Consider the following 16297-nt stretch of genomic DNA (forward strand, 5'->3'; position numbering starts at 1 on the left):
CGTTATCTCCCCGTCTGCTCTCCGCTCTCCGTTTCCAAAGGCCGGATAGCGAGAAAGACGGAGGGGAGCGTTTTTCCCTTTCCGAGTAGTGTCGTCTGCTACTCAGGGCTCCCCTCCCTGTAGAGAGAAAGGCGCGAATCGGTTTTCTACTGGGCCCCGCGGAATTTTGAGCACAAAATCCGGGTACCTCCCTTTAATATACAGCCCCGGGTGCAGAGACGTATATAATGGTAGGAAACCGCTCCGAGGAACTACATCGGGGACTCCTCCACAAGAGTGCTGATCGTCGAGAAGAGAACCATGGTGAGTGAGTGCTTGACCTGTTGCTTCGTTTTCACGGTGCAAACTCCAGTGTTTGCGGGATTGTGTGCACGGTCGGCATTTTTGCCTGCGCTACGGCAAGCCGACGCGTGGGGTTGGTTGACGTGTAGTGAATACGAAAATCGCGGGCGTTCATAGAAAGAAGGAAGCACCGTTTCCCGCTCTCTGCAGAGGCCGACAAAGAGGTGTTCCATTCACTTGTTTCGAAGCGGAGCCTTTGTTTGTGTAGTACTTTTTTTATTACCTAAATCAAGCTCACTGCGAACTGTGCAATGACTCCTTCTTGCCCGTCTTGTTGTACGGGCAAACTGTGTCTTCGACCGGTGCTGAACAATTTATAACGATAGTTTCATTATTATTTTGGGTTAGCGCCGCGAAGCAACTGTGCCTATGAGCGGCGTGCAGACGTGGACAGATGGGGGGAGGACAGCAGGAAGGAGTGGGAAACGGGGGAAATACGCTGCCGAAAAAAGAGAGAGAGAGAGAGAAACAGCACAGCCAGCGCGGGATTCGTACCCATATCGCCTGCCATTCCCGGCGTCGAAAGCTGTCTTCCTAAGCACTGTGCTTAATTTTGCAGGTTGAGACAGACGAGATGTTCAAAAAAATCCGTCTTCTATTGCAGTCAACAACACTATTGATGAAACAATTGCTATATGCTGACCCAGGTGGAAAATGCCTGCAATCCCAAGCGGTTTATGAAACGATTTCCACTGTTGAAACCACTTACACACAAAGTGGTTTCGAGTGAAAATCCTTTCATAAACCACTTATTGGGATAGCAGCCATTTTTCACCTGGGGATGCCACGAAGCTCAGCGCAGAGACGACACACAAGGGTTTCCCCTAAGCTGTCGGTGACAGCTCTTACCCTCAATGAGACTGGCTCGCGCCGAGCTGGCAAAGAGCCATCGAAATATTTACCCATCACTGCGTCATATGTTCACAGCAAGGCCTACTATTTAGTAGGTCTTGGTTCACAGACAATGTGCGCAGGAGTGCATCGGGCAACGGTTGCGGCTTCGCCAGTTTCATTTTCCACGCGCGTGACAGATCGACGAGACACAATACATTCTTACCCTCTTCTTTTCCTGGATCGGTGTTGCTTTATACTTCTATGTCGGCGGGGTTCCCCCCTACCTCCCGAAATTCTTCTCAATCCCGTGTAAGAAATTATTGGATTTTTAATATTCTCGCCACTCTGCAAGAAGAGATAAAATATCGTAGTTTTTAAGTAGCGCTCATCAAGGTCACGTGGTCGAAAGCGCTACTAAAAAGAAGTAAAAGTCAGGAGGCGTTGGGGGGAGGGGGGTCGTGGTCATGAAGCAGCAGTCAGAAGAAGAAGAAGAATGATGATGATTGACTAGCGTTCCATGCTGGTGGCAGCGGCAAATTTCATTATGCTCTCAGTGGCGGTGGGCTTTGATTCCGGAATCTAATTTCCACCTTCTAACAAAATTTGAGCTCAACATTTCCAGAGGTGAGATGTTTTGTGGAAAGCAAACTTGGCGCCGAGGTGGTAATTCTCTCTTCAAAATTCCGCCTGAGAGATGACCCCAGCATTATGATTCTTATTGGGCGAAATAATTCGGAAACGGGCCGTTACTTGGTATTCTACCAAGCGAAGAAAAACTCTGTGAGGAAAGATGTCATCGCAAACAAGCCTGACTTCTGATAGAAAGCCTTCAGAAGCTCCATCTGAGGGGAAGGTGAGAAAATTAGGCGTACAACCCTCGTATAAGCACTCTAATACACGTTGTGTTCTAGAGCAGTATGTTTTTCTCGGCAGTCGAAAGGCGTATGCGACGCATGTGGATCAGCCGTGAGCAACTTTTTTCTTATTCATTTCTTAGCCGCTATAACAAAACCTACTGGCGTGCCGATGTAGGTTGCACACGCACCACTATGTCTCAGAGCAAAACAATAGGGATTTCTAGAATAGGGGTACTCAAGAGTTTTAGAGCTCCAAAGAGAGCCCAAAGCGTCGTTACCGTGCATTGCGCAGAGAGCTGTTTGGGTACTGCGCATGCGCACTGACGACCCTTTATGTAACCTTCTAGTAGGCAATTAAACACGAGAAGACAAACACAACACAACCCTCACAACGCCCACCTGCAAACTTCCATTGAATGATGCAGTTGAAGAAACCTTTATTTCCCTCGAAGATCTTTCGAAGATCATTTATTTCTTTGTCTCCAAAACGCATGGGTATCCCTATACTGAAACTGCCCATCGTGCCGAAAATTCAAAGGCAATCTGCTCGTACTCCTAGGGGTTGCTCGTTGTACGCACGTTGCACTTTCAGTACTTTCTGCTCCTTCTGTGTACATTTAGATATGCCGCTTACACAGTTTGCGGCTTCCGCGCGATAGCAGAAACCAGTTCTTGCCGGATTGAAAGATAGCTTGTATCATTTTGTGGGATGTACTAGAGAGCCTCTGGGATGCACCGAACGCCGTTATGATTCATGTGATCATGTTTATTTTTTGTTTTTTTCCTGAGTGGCTGAGCCAGTATCGTACGGCAGTTTGTCCTTGAGAAGGGGAGCGCAGTAGGTTTGGAGAAACCACGTGAAGCGAGCTGTCACCCCCTTATTTGGAAGAGAAGCCAATGAGGTCGCTCCACGTGCAATAGGGGAGAGAGGGGAACTGGGGAGCTGCGCAGAGAGATGACCTACTTGTATATGTAATATGCAGTGATGGCCACTAACTACTTCTACAGTAGTTTAACTATAACTACTAACTACTTTGTGACTGAGTAGTTTAACTAGTAGTTCAACTACTTTTCAGGGAAGTAGTTAAAACTACTTTTTTAACTACTGCAATGTAGTTTAACTACATCTATAACTACTTAACGTTGTCCACCAACACCAATCCCATGTAGTGTTCTTGGACACCTAAATATGAATCACAAGCAATAATTAACTTTGGCTAAAGCTATTGCTACGGTCGTCAAATACAGAGCTTGCAGCGGGATTCCTTCTGTGCCTACGCGATAAACTAAGTTGCCGAATTATTTCACAGCAAATGAGGCTTCACTAGACAAGCATTAAAAGTGAAGATTTAGTACACATGCACGACACAATTGCTCTGCACCTCCGTTCTCATCAAACAAGTAGCTCAAGGTAAAAGTCGGAAGCACAATCGTGCCGTAAAGCTTGCGGCAAAATCGGAAGTAGTTGGCGCCTTCAGTAACCTAACTAGTGTAGTTAACTACTTAAAATAGCATTTTAACTAGTAGTTGCCACTACATTTCTGCAAGTAGTTGATAACTACTTTTTAACTACAATCAGGTAGTTTAACTAGTAGTTTAACTACGTGTAGTTAACTACTGGCCATCACTGGTAATATGCATATGTGTATTACATATATGCATATGTAATATATGCAAGCTAAATGTAACTCTGCATCTCCACCAAGCTGTGGCACTTCGAAAGCGAAGCTTTTAATAAGAATGAAGATAGGGATGGTAATGACTAGAGTAGCGACACTGAGAGCCAGTTCTCACTTGGCGACGAACGACGCGGCGTCGTGAGCAGGCGGCGGAAATAGACGCGCATTTCCGGAGTCGGGAGAGGAGAGACGTCGAGCCAAAAAAACTGCCACGCTGACCTTCTTTCACGACGTCGGCGAGAGCTGCCGAGAACGAATGTTGGCGACCAATGAGGCTCGTGCAGATGACGTCACGCACAGCCTTTGAGCGCCTTTGAGCCACGTGACTCGGGAAAACATGGGGATGCGTCACAGGCGTCATACTGCGGGGCGAACGAGCCAACAGCGTGTGTTTTTACAAAATAGGCTCGTAATTGAATGCACACTGCAACAACTCACGGCATGCCCACCTACAGTAACTCCGGTGTGGCAATATGTTTTCCCGAGTCACGTGACCAAATGTGACGTCACTGCACAAACCTCATTAGGTGACACGGAAAGGCCACGCCTCCTGATTTTTCGTCTGCTTTGGACGACGGAATGCCACTGTGGAGGGAACATGAAAATCGTGCGCGCTGACGGGGCGGCGGAAATGCGCCTCTACTTCCGCCGCCCGCTCACGACGCCGCGTCGGGAAGTCGCCAAGTGAGAACTGGCCCTGAGCCACGCCGGCGAGCGAGCCCGCCATCTTGACATATTGTTCAATGCAGCAATAGACAACACAGTGAAGACACGAAGTAGACGCCACTGCTTCGTGTCTTCACTGTGTTGTCTATTGCTGCATTCAACAATATGTCAAGATACCAACTACCCCAACTTCGTACACTTGTACAATTTATTTCCGCCATCTTGAGTCAGGCGCGGCTGCGTCGCCCAGCAATGGGACGCAAATCTCCCCCCCCCCCCTCCGCCGGTGGGGAACAACGCGCAGTCGAGCCAGCTTGCAATCCAGGAAACCGGTTGTGTAGTTGCCATAGGTTGTGCCTGGATGTGACTCAACATGAATGGCAAGTTCTTGGAAAGAGAAACCACGTGACACGAACGGCCTAATCGCGGACACCGACCGGAGCGGAAAAGGAGTGCGATACTCTGTGCCACTATTTAGTGACTCTAGTGATGACGCGAGGTCAGAGGCGGTGAATCAGTCTCACAGTTGATTGATTGTGGAGGAATGGTCAATACTATGTGGTCTAGACTACACACGATCGCTGAGCCCACTTTCGTTCGTTCCTGCAAATGACGTCACATGTGCGCGTGGGAACGCTCTTGCTTGGTAGAGTTCACTTTATTTATCGCGTATGTTTCTCCAGGCAAGCAGGAACCTGTTAGCTCGTCTCGGATCTGGAGGAGTTGTCATAGGTGATGGAGGGTTCGTGTTCTCCTTGGAAAAGCGAGGCTACGTCAAGGCCGGACCATGGACACCTGAAGCTGTCATCGAACATCCCGAAGCAGGTAACGAAAATGCCATGTGGTTCCTAACGACGGTGCTCATACGGAAGGCCGCTCCCATGTAGTTATATAGTTAGGGAAACTATAGGCGTAGCTGAAAACGAGAAGGAATGTTTGAAACTAATATGTTCCAGCTATGGGGGGCAGAGGACATTATAAGGGTGTTAACGACGCTCCTCCCCGATGGGATTGGATCGGAAAACGGCTCTGTCGGAAAATAACATTCCGTGAGATCCAGAGGCCTAGAGGCGCTTTGCACACGCACACATCACCTGCACACGCAACGCCCTCTTGGCTTAAAAACCCGTTTAGCGGAGGTTCCGGAGCGAGAGGGACAGGGTGGACGGACAGAGTGGCGCTCTGCAGAGCCCCATGAGAGAGCAGAGAGAGCTCCGTGAGTTTGAACAACATTAGTGGGTTTAGTGCATCGTATAAGCTGTCGCTTTTGCGTGTGATGCATTAAAACTCTATATTAGTGACTTTTAGTATATCGTACGCGCATTGCGCAGAACCATCACGCTATCCCTTACGTACGCAAAGGCGACAACCATACGTTAGGGATAGCGTAGTAGTTCTGCGCAATGCACAAAGCCCTGCTTGTGTCATGCGCGTGTGCAGAACCACCGACGCTATCCCTTACATACGCAAAGGCGACAGCGTACGATATGCTAGAACTCATTACTATCTCTCATGGCACGCTATCTTTCATGACATATCTTTCATGGCGCGCTGCGCTCTGTGGGCTTTTGTAGTTAATGCGGAAGCGACTTTAGCCACAGAATAACTTTCAGACGAAGGATGGTGGCACTGCTTACATTGCTTGGGACTATGACTGTCATGGATGTCCTGAAAAGCCGATTCGTCTCCACCTGCTATTTCTGATTAAAAACAACTTTTTTTTATTCGTTCTAGTTCGCCAACTTCACCGTGAGTTTCTCCGAGCTGGCTCCGACGTGATGCAAGCATTCACCTTCTACGCCAGCGACGACAAGCTTATCAACAGGGGCAACGAAGCAGGACGCAAATTTACGGTACGTACGCTGCCAATTCATCCTACGGGCGTGGTATAACTGACTTCTTATTACGTTACCCAAATAACCGCAAAACGAAACGGACGTCCTGCTAGCTTGTGGTAGCAGTAGTCCAACATCCTTGTAGGACCGGACGGACAGGTGTCATTGTGCACACCAGAATATTCGACACTAGACGACCCTCTGAAGCCCCTTTACAGAATTGGGGTAGCATCTTTAGTATTATACGTACTCTTCGACCAGGGTGAAGACATCAATGTGGCTGCTTGCAAGATCGCCAAGGAAGTAGCTTCGGAAGGAACTGCTCTAGTGGCCGGAGGAGTTTCTCAGACCCCAGCCTTTCTCAGTGGAAGATCGAAGGCACAAGTACAGGAGGAATTCCGAAAGCAAGTCAGGGTGTTCATCGAAAACCAACTGGACTTCCTCGTCTGCGAGGTAAGGGTTTCCACAAACAAAAAACAAAAGAAAGAAAGAAAAAAGAAAAGAGGGAGAGAGAGAATGGAGCAGCTACGAAACTCGACGTGAAATTTGCACTTCGTTCCAATAATAATAATAGAAAAAAGTGCATGCGCCGCTTCAATAGACCTCTCCCTGTTTGTAAACAAATGACATCATAGTGTTCGACAGCGCCACCAATTTGGTAGAGTTGAACTACGACCGAAGCTAGGGGGAAGGGGGGGGGGCGAACAAGGTCGCGCCCGAAAGCCACAGCCCTAAGGGGGATCACGATTACCTTCGGTCCTACTTTTCCTTCAATAGGACGCAGCGAACAAGTGTCCATTCGTGGAACCCAGCCCTCCCCTTCCGATTTGTTTGGGTTTCAGTTTGTCTACTAACGTCAGGATGACGTTTATCGGGTAGAGGTGTATTCTGTCAGTTTATAAAAATTGTCTCTGAAGGGCCCACTTGTTCCACAGAAATACGCGAAAGCACTTTCTTATTGTCCTCTTCGCAGTACTTTGAGCACGTAGAAGAGATTGAAATAGCGATCAAGGTTTGCAAAGAAACTCCCCTGCCTATCGTTGCAACCATGTGCATCGGACCTGAAGGAGATCTGCACGGGGTGTCCGCTGGGGAATGTGCAGTCCGTATGGTCAAAGCCGGTGAGTATTTCCTTTGAATTTGCTATAGCGCTCATATGCACTAGTGTTTGTTCGGTGGGAAGAGGACGAATTGAAGAGGGCATAGGGTCGTGGAGCGGATCGACGGTTGTACTCGCAGTACTCGCGCCTCCGCGAATCTGTCCGGACGCCTCTTTGCATCAAAGAATGGCCAACTGTGGTTGCAGATTACTGCATGACGGAAAGACCGCGAACGACGCGTGGCCCAGAAACAAACGGCCCGCGGTAGGTGCCGTTCGTTGTTCATGCGTGGGCAGGGGAACTGTCCGATGGCAGGAAAGCTTTAAAAAAAATATGGCTATCATGAATGCTGAGCTATACAGGAACCAAACTTCGCTGATTCAGCGCAGTGAATCACATGTCACCTCGACAGGGGCCGGACACTAACGCAATGGAAGTTTAACATTTTCTCGCATTTACGAGTACAATATACAGGGTGTTTCTCCCAACGTGATAAAAAATTCTAACTGGCGACGTACTCGCCGGAGGATTGTGGGACTTTCGGCATTTACCTTCTGGAAACTTTTGCCACCATTGAGGAAGGCTTTGGACAATTTTTAATTGCGGGAAATTTATTTTTTTCAATCGAACTTCGAAAATTGCCAAGCGAACCTCGCTTTTTTTTTTTTACAGAAAAATGAAGTCCTCCACGGATAACCACAGACCCAACAAAAACTATGCACAGTATCGCAACAGAAATAGTCGAAAAAAATTAGTAAAAATTACGCTTTAGCTCAGTCTGGTCGATTGTAACAAAGAAGAGCCCACTGAAGATGTGGGGAGAGGCGGAAGTGTTCCAGCCTCTTGCTTTACCTTTCTTTCCCTCGCTTTGACCGATGCTGGTGACAACCGTCTTATCCCAAAGAAGGCAAAACAAATGAAGGCGGGGACACTTCCTCCTCTAGACACACATTTCGGGCGCGCTTCTTTGCGAAAATCAAGCAGGCGGGGCTAAAGTGTAATTTTTACTAATTTTTTCTACTATTTCTGTTGCGATACTGTGCATAGTTTTTGTTGGCTCTGCGGTTATCCGTGGAGGACTTCATACTTCTATTTTTTTAAAATAAAAAAGGGGAGGTTCGCTTGGCAATTTTCGAAGTTTAATTGACAAAAATAAATTTCCCCCAATTAAAAATTGTCCAAAGCCTTCCTCAACATTGGCAAAATTTTCCAGAAGCTAATTGCCGAAAGTCCCACAATCCTCCGGCGAATATGTCGCCAGTTAGAATGTTTTATCGCTTTAGATGAAACACCCCGTATATCACAAAAGTTTGCATTGAAAAGTCATTCGTGTTGAAGCGTCATCACAATGTGTGCTCGACGTCACGCATTTCAGGTGCCCACGTGGTTGGTGTGAACTGCCACTTCGACCCGTTCGTCGTCCTGGAGACTGTGAAGCTGATGATCGACGCAGTGAACGCGAGTGGTTTGAAGGCGCACTTTATCACTCAGCCTCTGGCTTATCACACACCGGACGCTGGAAAACAAGGCTTCATTGACCTTCCAGAGTTCCCATTCGGTGAGCCCTTTCTTGGAGTCAATTTTGTGTGTTAAGGTATGCAGTTGATAGACTTTGTAGTAATTTCTTATTTGCTCCAGACCTACTCAAAAAAAAAAAAAAAAAAAGAAATTGGTTTGTGCAGAAATACCGCATTGTTTCTAATATCGCAATCGCGGCCTCGAGTTTAAAGGGGCACTGAAGTGGAAAGCGTTTCTCCTCGCTTAATACAAGATGCCGTTGCATCGACAGCGATACAAATAACAAAAGGAACGGGATCCCGTTCCTTTTGTATCGCTGTCGACGTAACGGCATCTTGTGTTAAGTGAGGAGAAATTTCTGCACTTTAGTGTCCTTTTAAATATCTTTATGCGGACACCTTTTGGCAGTGCCTTTCAAAGTGGTTAATCTATTTCACAGCAACCTAACACTCCTGTCAGGCGACGAGCCCAGAGGTCTCTGGGGAAGTGGCCTTTCCGAAAAATGACCTTGATAACCCTGTCAGACAGCTGCGTAAAGGCACTTTCTACAAAATTTCCTCTACGCCCAACGGCCTTTACGATTCAAAACGAAGTATCCTCGATAACAGCATCCGACCACATCGCTTCTGACAATTAATGCTCAAGTAAAAAATAAAGCATCTAAAATGTAACAAAAAATAGTCCCGATCCAGATTAGAACCACGTTGGTAAGGTTTCGGTAAGATGACAACATAAGAACGGGGTACAGATTGAAACAAACTAACGAGATGGCGCAAGGAGCCGGCAACAAGTAGAGCACTAGAAAAACACGCTTTTTTTTTTCTAGTGCTCTACCAACAAGAGGTTCCTTTACGGGTCGCCTGACAGGACACTACTCTATTAAGGCCATTTAAAAATCGAAAGGCCCTTTACGTTAACTGTCATTTTGAATACCGTCTGATAGGGGCATAATACCCCTGTCAAACGCCTCTGTCTCTGCTCATTTTAATGTTGTGTACTTGTAGCGCTGGAGCCCAGGGTGTGCACCCGATGGGACATGCAGAGATACGCACGAGAGGCCTACGAGATGGGCGTGCGCTACATCGGTGGTTGCTGTGGGTTCGAACCGTACCACATTCGCGCATTAGCCGAAGAACTCGCTGAAGACCGTCACTCAGCGTTGCCGGAAGCCTCCGAAAAGCATGACCCGTGGGGCGCCGGCCTCAAAATGCACACCAAGCCATGGGTCCGAGCGAGGTAAGACGTCCAATCTCCTGTGTCTAATTTATACGCTCGCTGCCTGATAATTATCGTAATTACCCGCAGAATTAACGCAAACCTGCTTATTTTTATATACGTGTATTCATTTACAAGTACTGCAGGCGGCAACTGCCGTCAATTTTAGACGCGCTATTTTACGTCTTAATTTTCGCTATGTTCCTTTTATGGTGTGGATCCCAGACTTGCACAGGGTATTCTAGGATAGGTCTTATTAGTGTCCTGTACGCGTTCGACAGCTCCGAAGGAGTGCTATATTTTACGACGCAAAAAGCGGACATTTTTTTAAAATCCCTAATCAGTATATGGCTATCTGACTTAAAGGGAGACTTCGCAACTAAATGGATTTCCAGCTTGAGGTGTTCCCACAATCATTTACACGAACGGAACACAGTTGTCAAATATCTCAGTTGAGAACTAAGGGGGAATCATAAAAACTACTTTTGAAATTTGCGAAAGGCTGGCTCCGATCAGCCACCGTCGATGGAGGTGCTGCTTTCTTTCTCTGATCGGCTAAAGTCACCCTGAATTAGTCAATACCATTCCTGGTCTGTTTCCTGACCCGTGGAATCCGACGAAACCTGGTGCGTACCTCGAACGACGAGGAAATGAGATTATCAGTCACTCTTTATACTTCCTAGCATGTTTAATGGGCACGTGTCTGATAAGTGCAAAAATATGGAAAGTCGTAGATCGGACTCTCGGGAAAACAGCTGACCGCTGTTTCTTTTTTTCTTCAGTGTCCGAGTAATCTGATCCCGAATCTTCGTGCATTGTATTGTTCCGGGAATGTAACACAGTGGTTGCGACTGGCGCGGTATACTGCTTGTCCGCTACACGCATAGTGAGGTCAACGCGGTAGCCTTGGGAGGGAGAAATTTCTGCGACCTCCTCTCGACGTTCCTGTTTGATCGATTTCTTCGAGTAACTAGTAGTTCTTATAGTTCTCACATGAGGAAGAAACAAAGCTTGTGGCAGGTATACTGTGGGCTATGCACAAACTACGATGTGCGGCTTTTTTTTTTTCTCTCTTCGATCGTTGCGAAGTCCCCCTTAAAAAAGGCTGACAGTGATTATTATTTCTTGTCCAGTATATCTTCTTCGTATTGCCAACTGTAGGATGGCACAAGCGAAATCATCTTGTATTTTTCACTCTATGAGATGAGCCATATAAGATTGCGTACTCATCTTCCTAAAGCTGCTTCTTGACCACAACCTCTAGGTATATCAACTCAACCACAGTTGTACGCAATCTGAGGCAATCCCCCATAGAAACATTTGGGTACCGAAGTTGCGGGTCCGTTATGCGAAAAAGGATACTGCGTCTTACTCTCGAACACGTTCATGGGGTAACTTTGCCGATAATACTGGTGGTTACCGTGGTACCGGGAGCATCGTAATGAAGTCTACCGAGGGATGCTCGCATGTTTTCTGTGGTGGGTAGTTCTCTTGGACTACCCAAATCCCAGAGCAAGAGGGTTAGCACGCCCCTCCCTCTCCTGTGCCACCATCATATCTCCACTCCCTCTTTCACACTCCCCTCTTCTTCCTCCCTGGGTGCAACGAGCGGCCACTTCAGGGCAGGCTGACCGCACATTCCCCCTACATCACCCCACCACCTTTCTTTCGGGAACGTACGTGTGGGGGGCACGAGTACTTATTGTATGCTGTGGTATTAGTGCATGCTTATTCCGGAGGAACACTTGTCAGTGCGCTGGCGACGCCAAGTAAGGCATATAGGTGAAAACAAATGGGGGGGGGGGAAGGCAACACTGACTATTTTTTTTGTCCACTAGGGCTTTCCGCGAGTACTGGGAGACCTTGAAGCCTGCAACTGGGCGGCCTTTCTCATCTGCCTACTCTCAGCCTGACAACTGGGGAGTGACCGCTGGGGCTGAAGAGCTCAAGCAAAAAGCCGAAGACACCACCAAAGAAGAACTGGAAAAGCTGCACCAGTTTAAGAAATGAGCCTTTTTTTCGCGTCTGTGGCCACAGCACACTGATGGCTCGAGCACGCTTTTCACATGGGCTGCATCGCTGGAGTATATTATTCTGTCGGATGCTTTTATACTTATAGTTAATAAATCCAACGCCGATTTTCCGGCATAATTATACCATGACTTGTTTCACATGACCTGGGGACTTTAACGTATTTACAATAAATAAATTACATGACACATTCCTTGTACGGGTCGGGAAAGATTTTGTATGTCGTTAAGGAAGCAAGCTGTAGCGCGAAATCCGCAGAAAAACGTAGCTTTCTCAATCAAGACGCTTCAGGCGAGGCAGTTAGCCAGGGATTATATCTCGATATACGCTCTTCGAAATCCACGTTGTAAAAAAAAAAGCTGAAAAAATGGTGCTCGTGGATCGAAATTCCCGCATTCTGATTGGTCACCGCGATGACACTCAGTCTATGCTCTATTGATGTTAGCTTTCTTCGGTTTCAGTTGTTTCAGTTTGTCGTCTGCAAGACCTGTCAACAGTGAATGGGGACAGAGAAACCTTGGAGGTCCGCGTGGAAAATAACCTTCTTTCAGGCAAAAATGATATAGTTGCTGTTACTTGGAGGCTGAGGTATGCAACATTCTGTTCGGGCGGTCTGTTTCATTGCAGATCGACTCCGCGACAAGTTGCAGGGTCGTACGCTCCCTGCAAAATTCGCGGGGAGCGTTTGCTGTACAGCAAGTGAGGACAACCCAAGGAAAAACACCCAGACAGGATTCAAAACGGTCACTACCGCGGTTACCCTGACCAGCCTCGTCCACGTGAGCTTGTGCAGCATGCTTGGAGACAAAGCACGATGGTTGCACATCGACTGAGTGTCGCTCGTTTCGCTACGTTGGCACCGAAAAATGTTTATTATCAACAATTCACGAGCTATGTACAATCCTTAATACAGATTCAAAATATACTGTTTAATTTATTACAACGTCTCATATCGTCCGACAGCTTCGCAAAATGTCCTTTACGAAACTACTGTACACACAATTTTATCACTCCGCGTACTCTTCGCACACACGCAGAAAGATTGCACTTCGAAACATAGCGCTAAACGTAAAGGCTCCTGCCAATTAAAAATGCAATTAAAATGTGTTTCATTTTGCACGTGTTAGGACGTAAAACATTGCACGTAAAAACTAGCTCCCTCTAAAATCATTGCGACCTTATTTGTACTTCGTTGAAATATTGCCTGTGATCCAAGACCACTCCGCAGGATATATTGTACTGCATCTTTTGTGATTTTGTGAACCGGTATCGTGAACCGGTGAACTGTTATTGCTGTTCTCGCGTTCTCCAACAACAATGTGATCCACGTGGAATTGGAATAACTTAAAATGGTCCTCACCAACTAGACGTAAAACAAAAACTCAATCGAAACCTCGATTATACACGCAAAAGAAACAAATAAACAAAGCCAACTATTTACACATTATTCGCATTGGGCATTCAAAGCCCATATGCTCTTTCTTAACCCTAGAATCTAAAACAGCTCCTTGAGTAACCCTATACCCTGTGTGAGTCGCGAACTATTGCGCCGATAAGTTAGGGAGTCTTTCCTTCAGGAATAAAAGGTGAGAACACTCGTCTGGTTCCCTCGGATGAGCAAGAATGGTGGCATGTCCCGTGTAAGCATTTCCAGCCAAGCCATGTACATGGGTGCTGAGCATGTGCCTTTCCTGGGCATGGGCAGTGTCCTGGAAAACAAACGTTTTGTCGAACATAAGAGCATTATGCAAACGAGCTGGTGTAAAGTTGACGTAGGCAACATATCCCTGAGTTTGGGGTGAAGACAAGGGGACGAACAAACAAGTACGACACGAGACAAGACCCCTCCTGACAATCTTGTCCTGAGTTGCAAGTTTGTTTGTCCCCTTGTCTTCACCCAAAAGTCAGGGACATGTTGCCCATGGCAAAAGGTTCGTTAACACAGGTTGTTTTCTGCACACATTATTTTGATAATAGGAAGTTTTCGGGAACTGGCGCGATGCATGCGGTCGGTCGGTCGCCGCGTGGTGGAGCGTCAAGGAACTGGTTGGAGCAGGGTCAGAAAGCTGGTCCGAGGATCAGTGTGTGTGTGTCCCTTTTTGTCCGTCCCTCTCGGGTTTCTTCAGTGATTAAGTACCAGTTTGGCTGCACCCTATCTCTACCCTCATCAGAAAGTGCTTTCGGGAACCGGAGAACGAAACCGCTACGATACCGGTAACACCATGTTTCGTCAAAAATAGAAGAGAGAGAGCGAGAGAGAGAGAGAGAGAGAGAGAAGGCAGAATTCTGTGATAATCTTTGATAATCTTTACATTGCCTTGGGAGACTGACTGTTTTCTCCCATTTTTGACGAGAGATGGCGCCAATGGTTTCCTTCTCCGGTTCCCGAAAGCGCCAAAAGCGCTTCCCGGCCTGGCTCCGACCGGTTCCTTGCCGCTCCACCACGCAGCGCCAGTTCCCCCATCACCACTGGCGATATTCTACGCCTTTGCTCACGGTAATTTGCTGAAGATATAACATGGGGTAACTTGGCCAATAATCCTGGCGGTTATCGTGGTACAGGAAGCATCCCAATGAAGACTACTGAGGGATGCTCACATATTTTCTGTAATGGGTAGTCCTCTTGGACTACCCTAATCCCAGAGCAAGAGGGTTAACACACCCCTCCCTCTCCTATGCCACCATCATCTCTTCCCTCCCTCTTTCACCCTCCCCTCTTCTTCCTCCCCTGGGTGCAACGAGCCGCCACTTCAGGGCAGGCTGACCGCACATTCCCCCTACATCAACCCATCACCTTACTTTCTATCGGGAACGTACGTATGGGGGGCACGAGTACTTATTTTATGCTGTGGTTGCCATTAGTGCATGCTTATTCCGGAGGAACATTTTTTCAGTGCGCTGGCGACACTAAGGCATATAGGTGAAAACAAATGGGGGGGGGGGAGGCAACACTGACTATTTTTTTGTCCACTAGGGCTTTCCGCGAGTACTGGGAGACCTTGAAGCCTGCAACTGGGCGGCCTTTCTCATCTGCCTACTCTCAGCCTGACAATTGGGGAGTGACCGCTGGGGCTGAAGAATTTTCTGTAATGGGTAGTCCTCTTGGACTACCCTAATCCCAGAGCAAGAGGGTTAGCACACCCCTCCCTCTCCTGCGCTACCATCATCTCTTCCCTCCCTCTTTCACCCTCCCCTCTTCTTCCTCCCCTGGGTATGCAACGAGCCGCCACTCCAGAGCAGGCTGATCGCGCCTTCCCCCTACATCAACCCCCCCCCCCCCGCTGAAGATATGACATACATGTATAAGGTATGATATAATAGGATATGATATGCATGAGATAGGATAGGAATAATAATACCCCTGTCACACGGGCATTTTGATCCTTCTCGAATCCGATCTGCATCGAACTTCCCGAGCACGCTCGAGTTTTGACGCTGCTACACGGCCACTTTCAATGCGCATTGAATGGTTGACCTGTGCAAATGAATAAACGGAACTCATTAATTTCGCGTTTCCTATATAACAGCGATATTAGTGGTAATTTATCGTATACCGATGTAAGCATCATTTGTAGCTTCGCGCGCATGTCCGTCTTAAGTTATGACAGTTCACCGGGGTCGAGGATGCAAATGGCGGCCGTCGAGCAGTCTTGAAATTCTCAATCCTGTCATGGGAACTGTCTTGAGTCAAGCAGGATCAAAGTTCGATCCTGCTTGGAAGCGGCCGTGTAGCACCATCCGATCTGCATTGGGTTCAAGCAGGTTCGGTCGAGCAGGATCGAAAATGCCCGTGTGACAGGGGTATAAGATAAGATATGATGAAGCCATATACGGTGTCCAGAAAGGAGAACAGTCGTGGAGTCGTTCCAGGATTTTCATCTTAATTTTACACTCCCCCACGCCCTCATCTGGGAGGGAGTCTTGTATGAGTGGTGAAGCCCATATCTGCTGCTTTTGTGGCCTCTGTGGACAGTTTTTTCGGAGGAAAGGGTTGCAAGATTTTTTTATGGAGGTGCGTGGAAAATTCCTGTGAACAGTGCTTTTAGAGTATGTCGTTGGCGAGTTGAATTTGACTTGGGGGCTATACAATTTTGTTATAATGACAGAACGAGAGCCTAGCTCATTTACTGTATGCGCAGTCGTGAAATGTTAGTAGTACGAACAATCGAAAATTATAAGTCTCGAATTTCCAAGGCTACCACAGGGGGCGCAACTTGGAG

General features: G+C 47.4%; 2 protein-coding genes across 4 annotated transcripts in view; one reads left to right on the plus strand and one right to left on the minus strand.

The window, feature by feature from the left end:
* The first annotated feature begins 110 nt into the window (after positions 1-110).
* Positions 111-12202, plus strand: LOC135388817 (betaine--homocysteine S-methyltransferase 1-like). 3 transcript variants are annotated; one of them, XM_064618637.1, is made up of 9 exons: positions 1807-2029; positions 2110-2142; positions 5062-5203; positions 6113-6231; positions 6475-6666; positions 7187-7334; positions 8689-8871; positions 9836-10067; positions 11885-12202. In XM_064618637.1, exons 1-9 carry the CDS (start codon positions 1967-1969, stop codon positions 12054-12056), a joined length of 1284 nt encoding a protein of 427 aa, XP_064474707.1. In that variant the 5' UTR covers positions 1807-1966; the 3' UTR covers positions 12057-12202. The 3 variants fall into 3 exon arrangements, with proteins under 3 accessions (XP_064474709.1, XP_064474707.1, XP_064474708.1); XM_064618639.1 differs by lacking the exons at positions 1807-2029; positions 2110-2142 and adding an exon at positions 111-303; XM_064618638.1 differs by lacking the exon at positions 2110-2142.
* A 728-nt stretch (positions 12203-12930) lies between these two features.
* LOC135388816 (solute carrier family 12 member 2-like) overlaps positions 12931-16297 on the minus strand; it is a 61672-nt gene continuing 58305 nt past the window's right edge. Inside the window, exon 24 of the mRNA XM_064618636.1 lies at positions 12931-13786. Coding sequence (XP_064474706.1) covers positions 13651-13786 — 136 coding nt within the window. The 3' untranslated portion in view covers positions 12931-13650. The remainder of the gene's footprint in view (positions 13787-16297) is intronic.

The sequence above is a fragment of the Ornithodoros turicata genome, chromosome 3, assembly GCF_037126465.1.
Source record: "Ornithodoros turicata isolate Travis chromosome 3, ASM3712646v1, whole genome shotgun sequence".
NCBI lineage: Eukaryota > Metazoa > Arthropoda > Arachnida > Ixodida > Argasidae > Ornithodoros > Ornithodoros turicata.

Coding starts and splice junctions, on each gene's coding strand:
- LOC135388817 (XM_064618637.1), top strand. CDS start 1,967: ATGTCATCGCAAACAAGCCTGACTTCTGATAGAAAGCCTTCAGAAGCT. Junction 5,204..6,112: donor CATCGAACATCCCGAAGCAG/GTAACGAAAATG, acceptor TATTCGTTCTAG/TTCGCCAACTTCACCGTGAG. Junction 6,667..7,186: donor TGGACTTCCTCGTCTGCGAG/GTAAGGGTTTCC, acceptor TCCTCTTCGCAG/TACTTTGAGCACGTAGAAGA.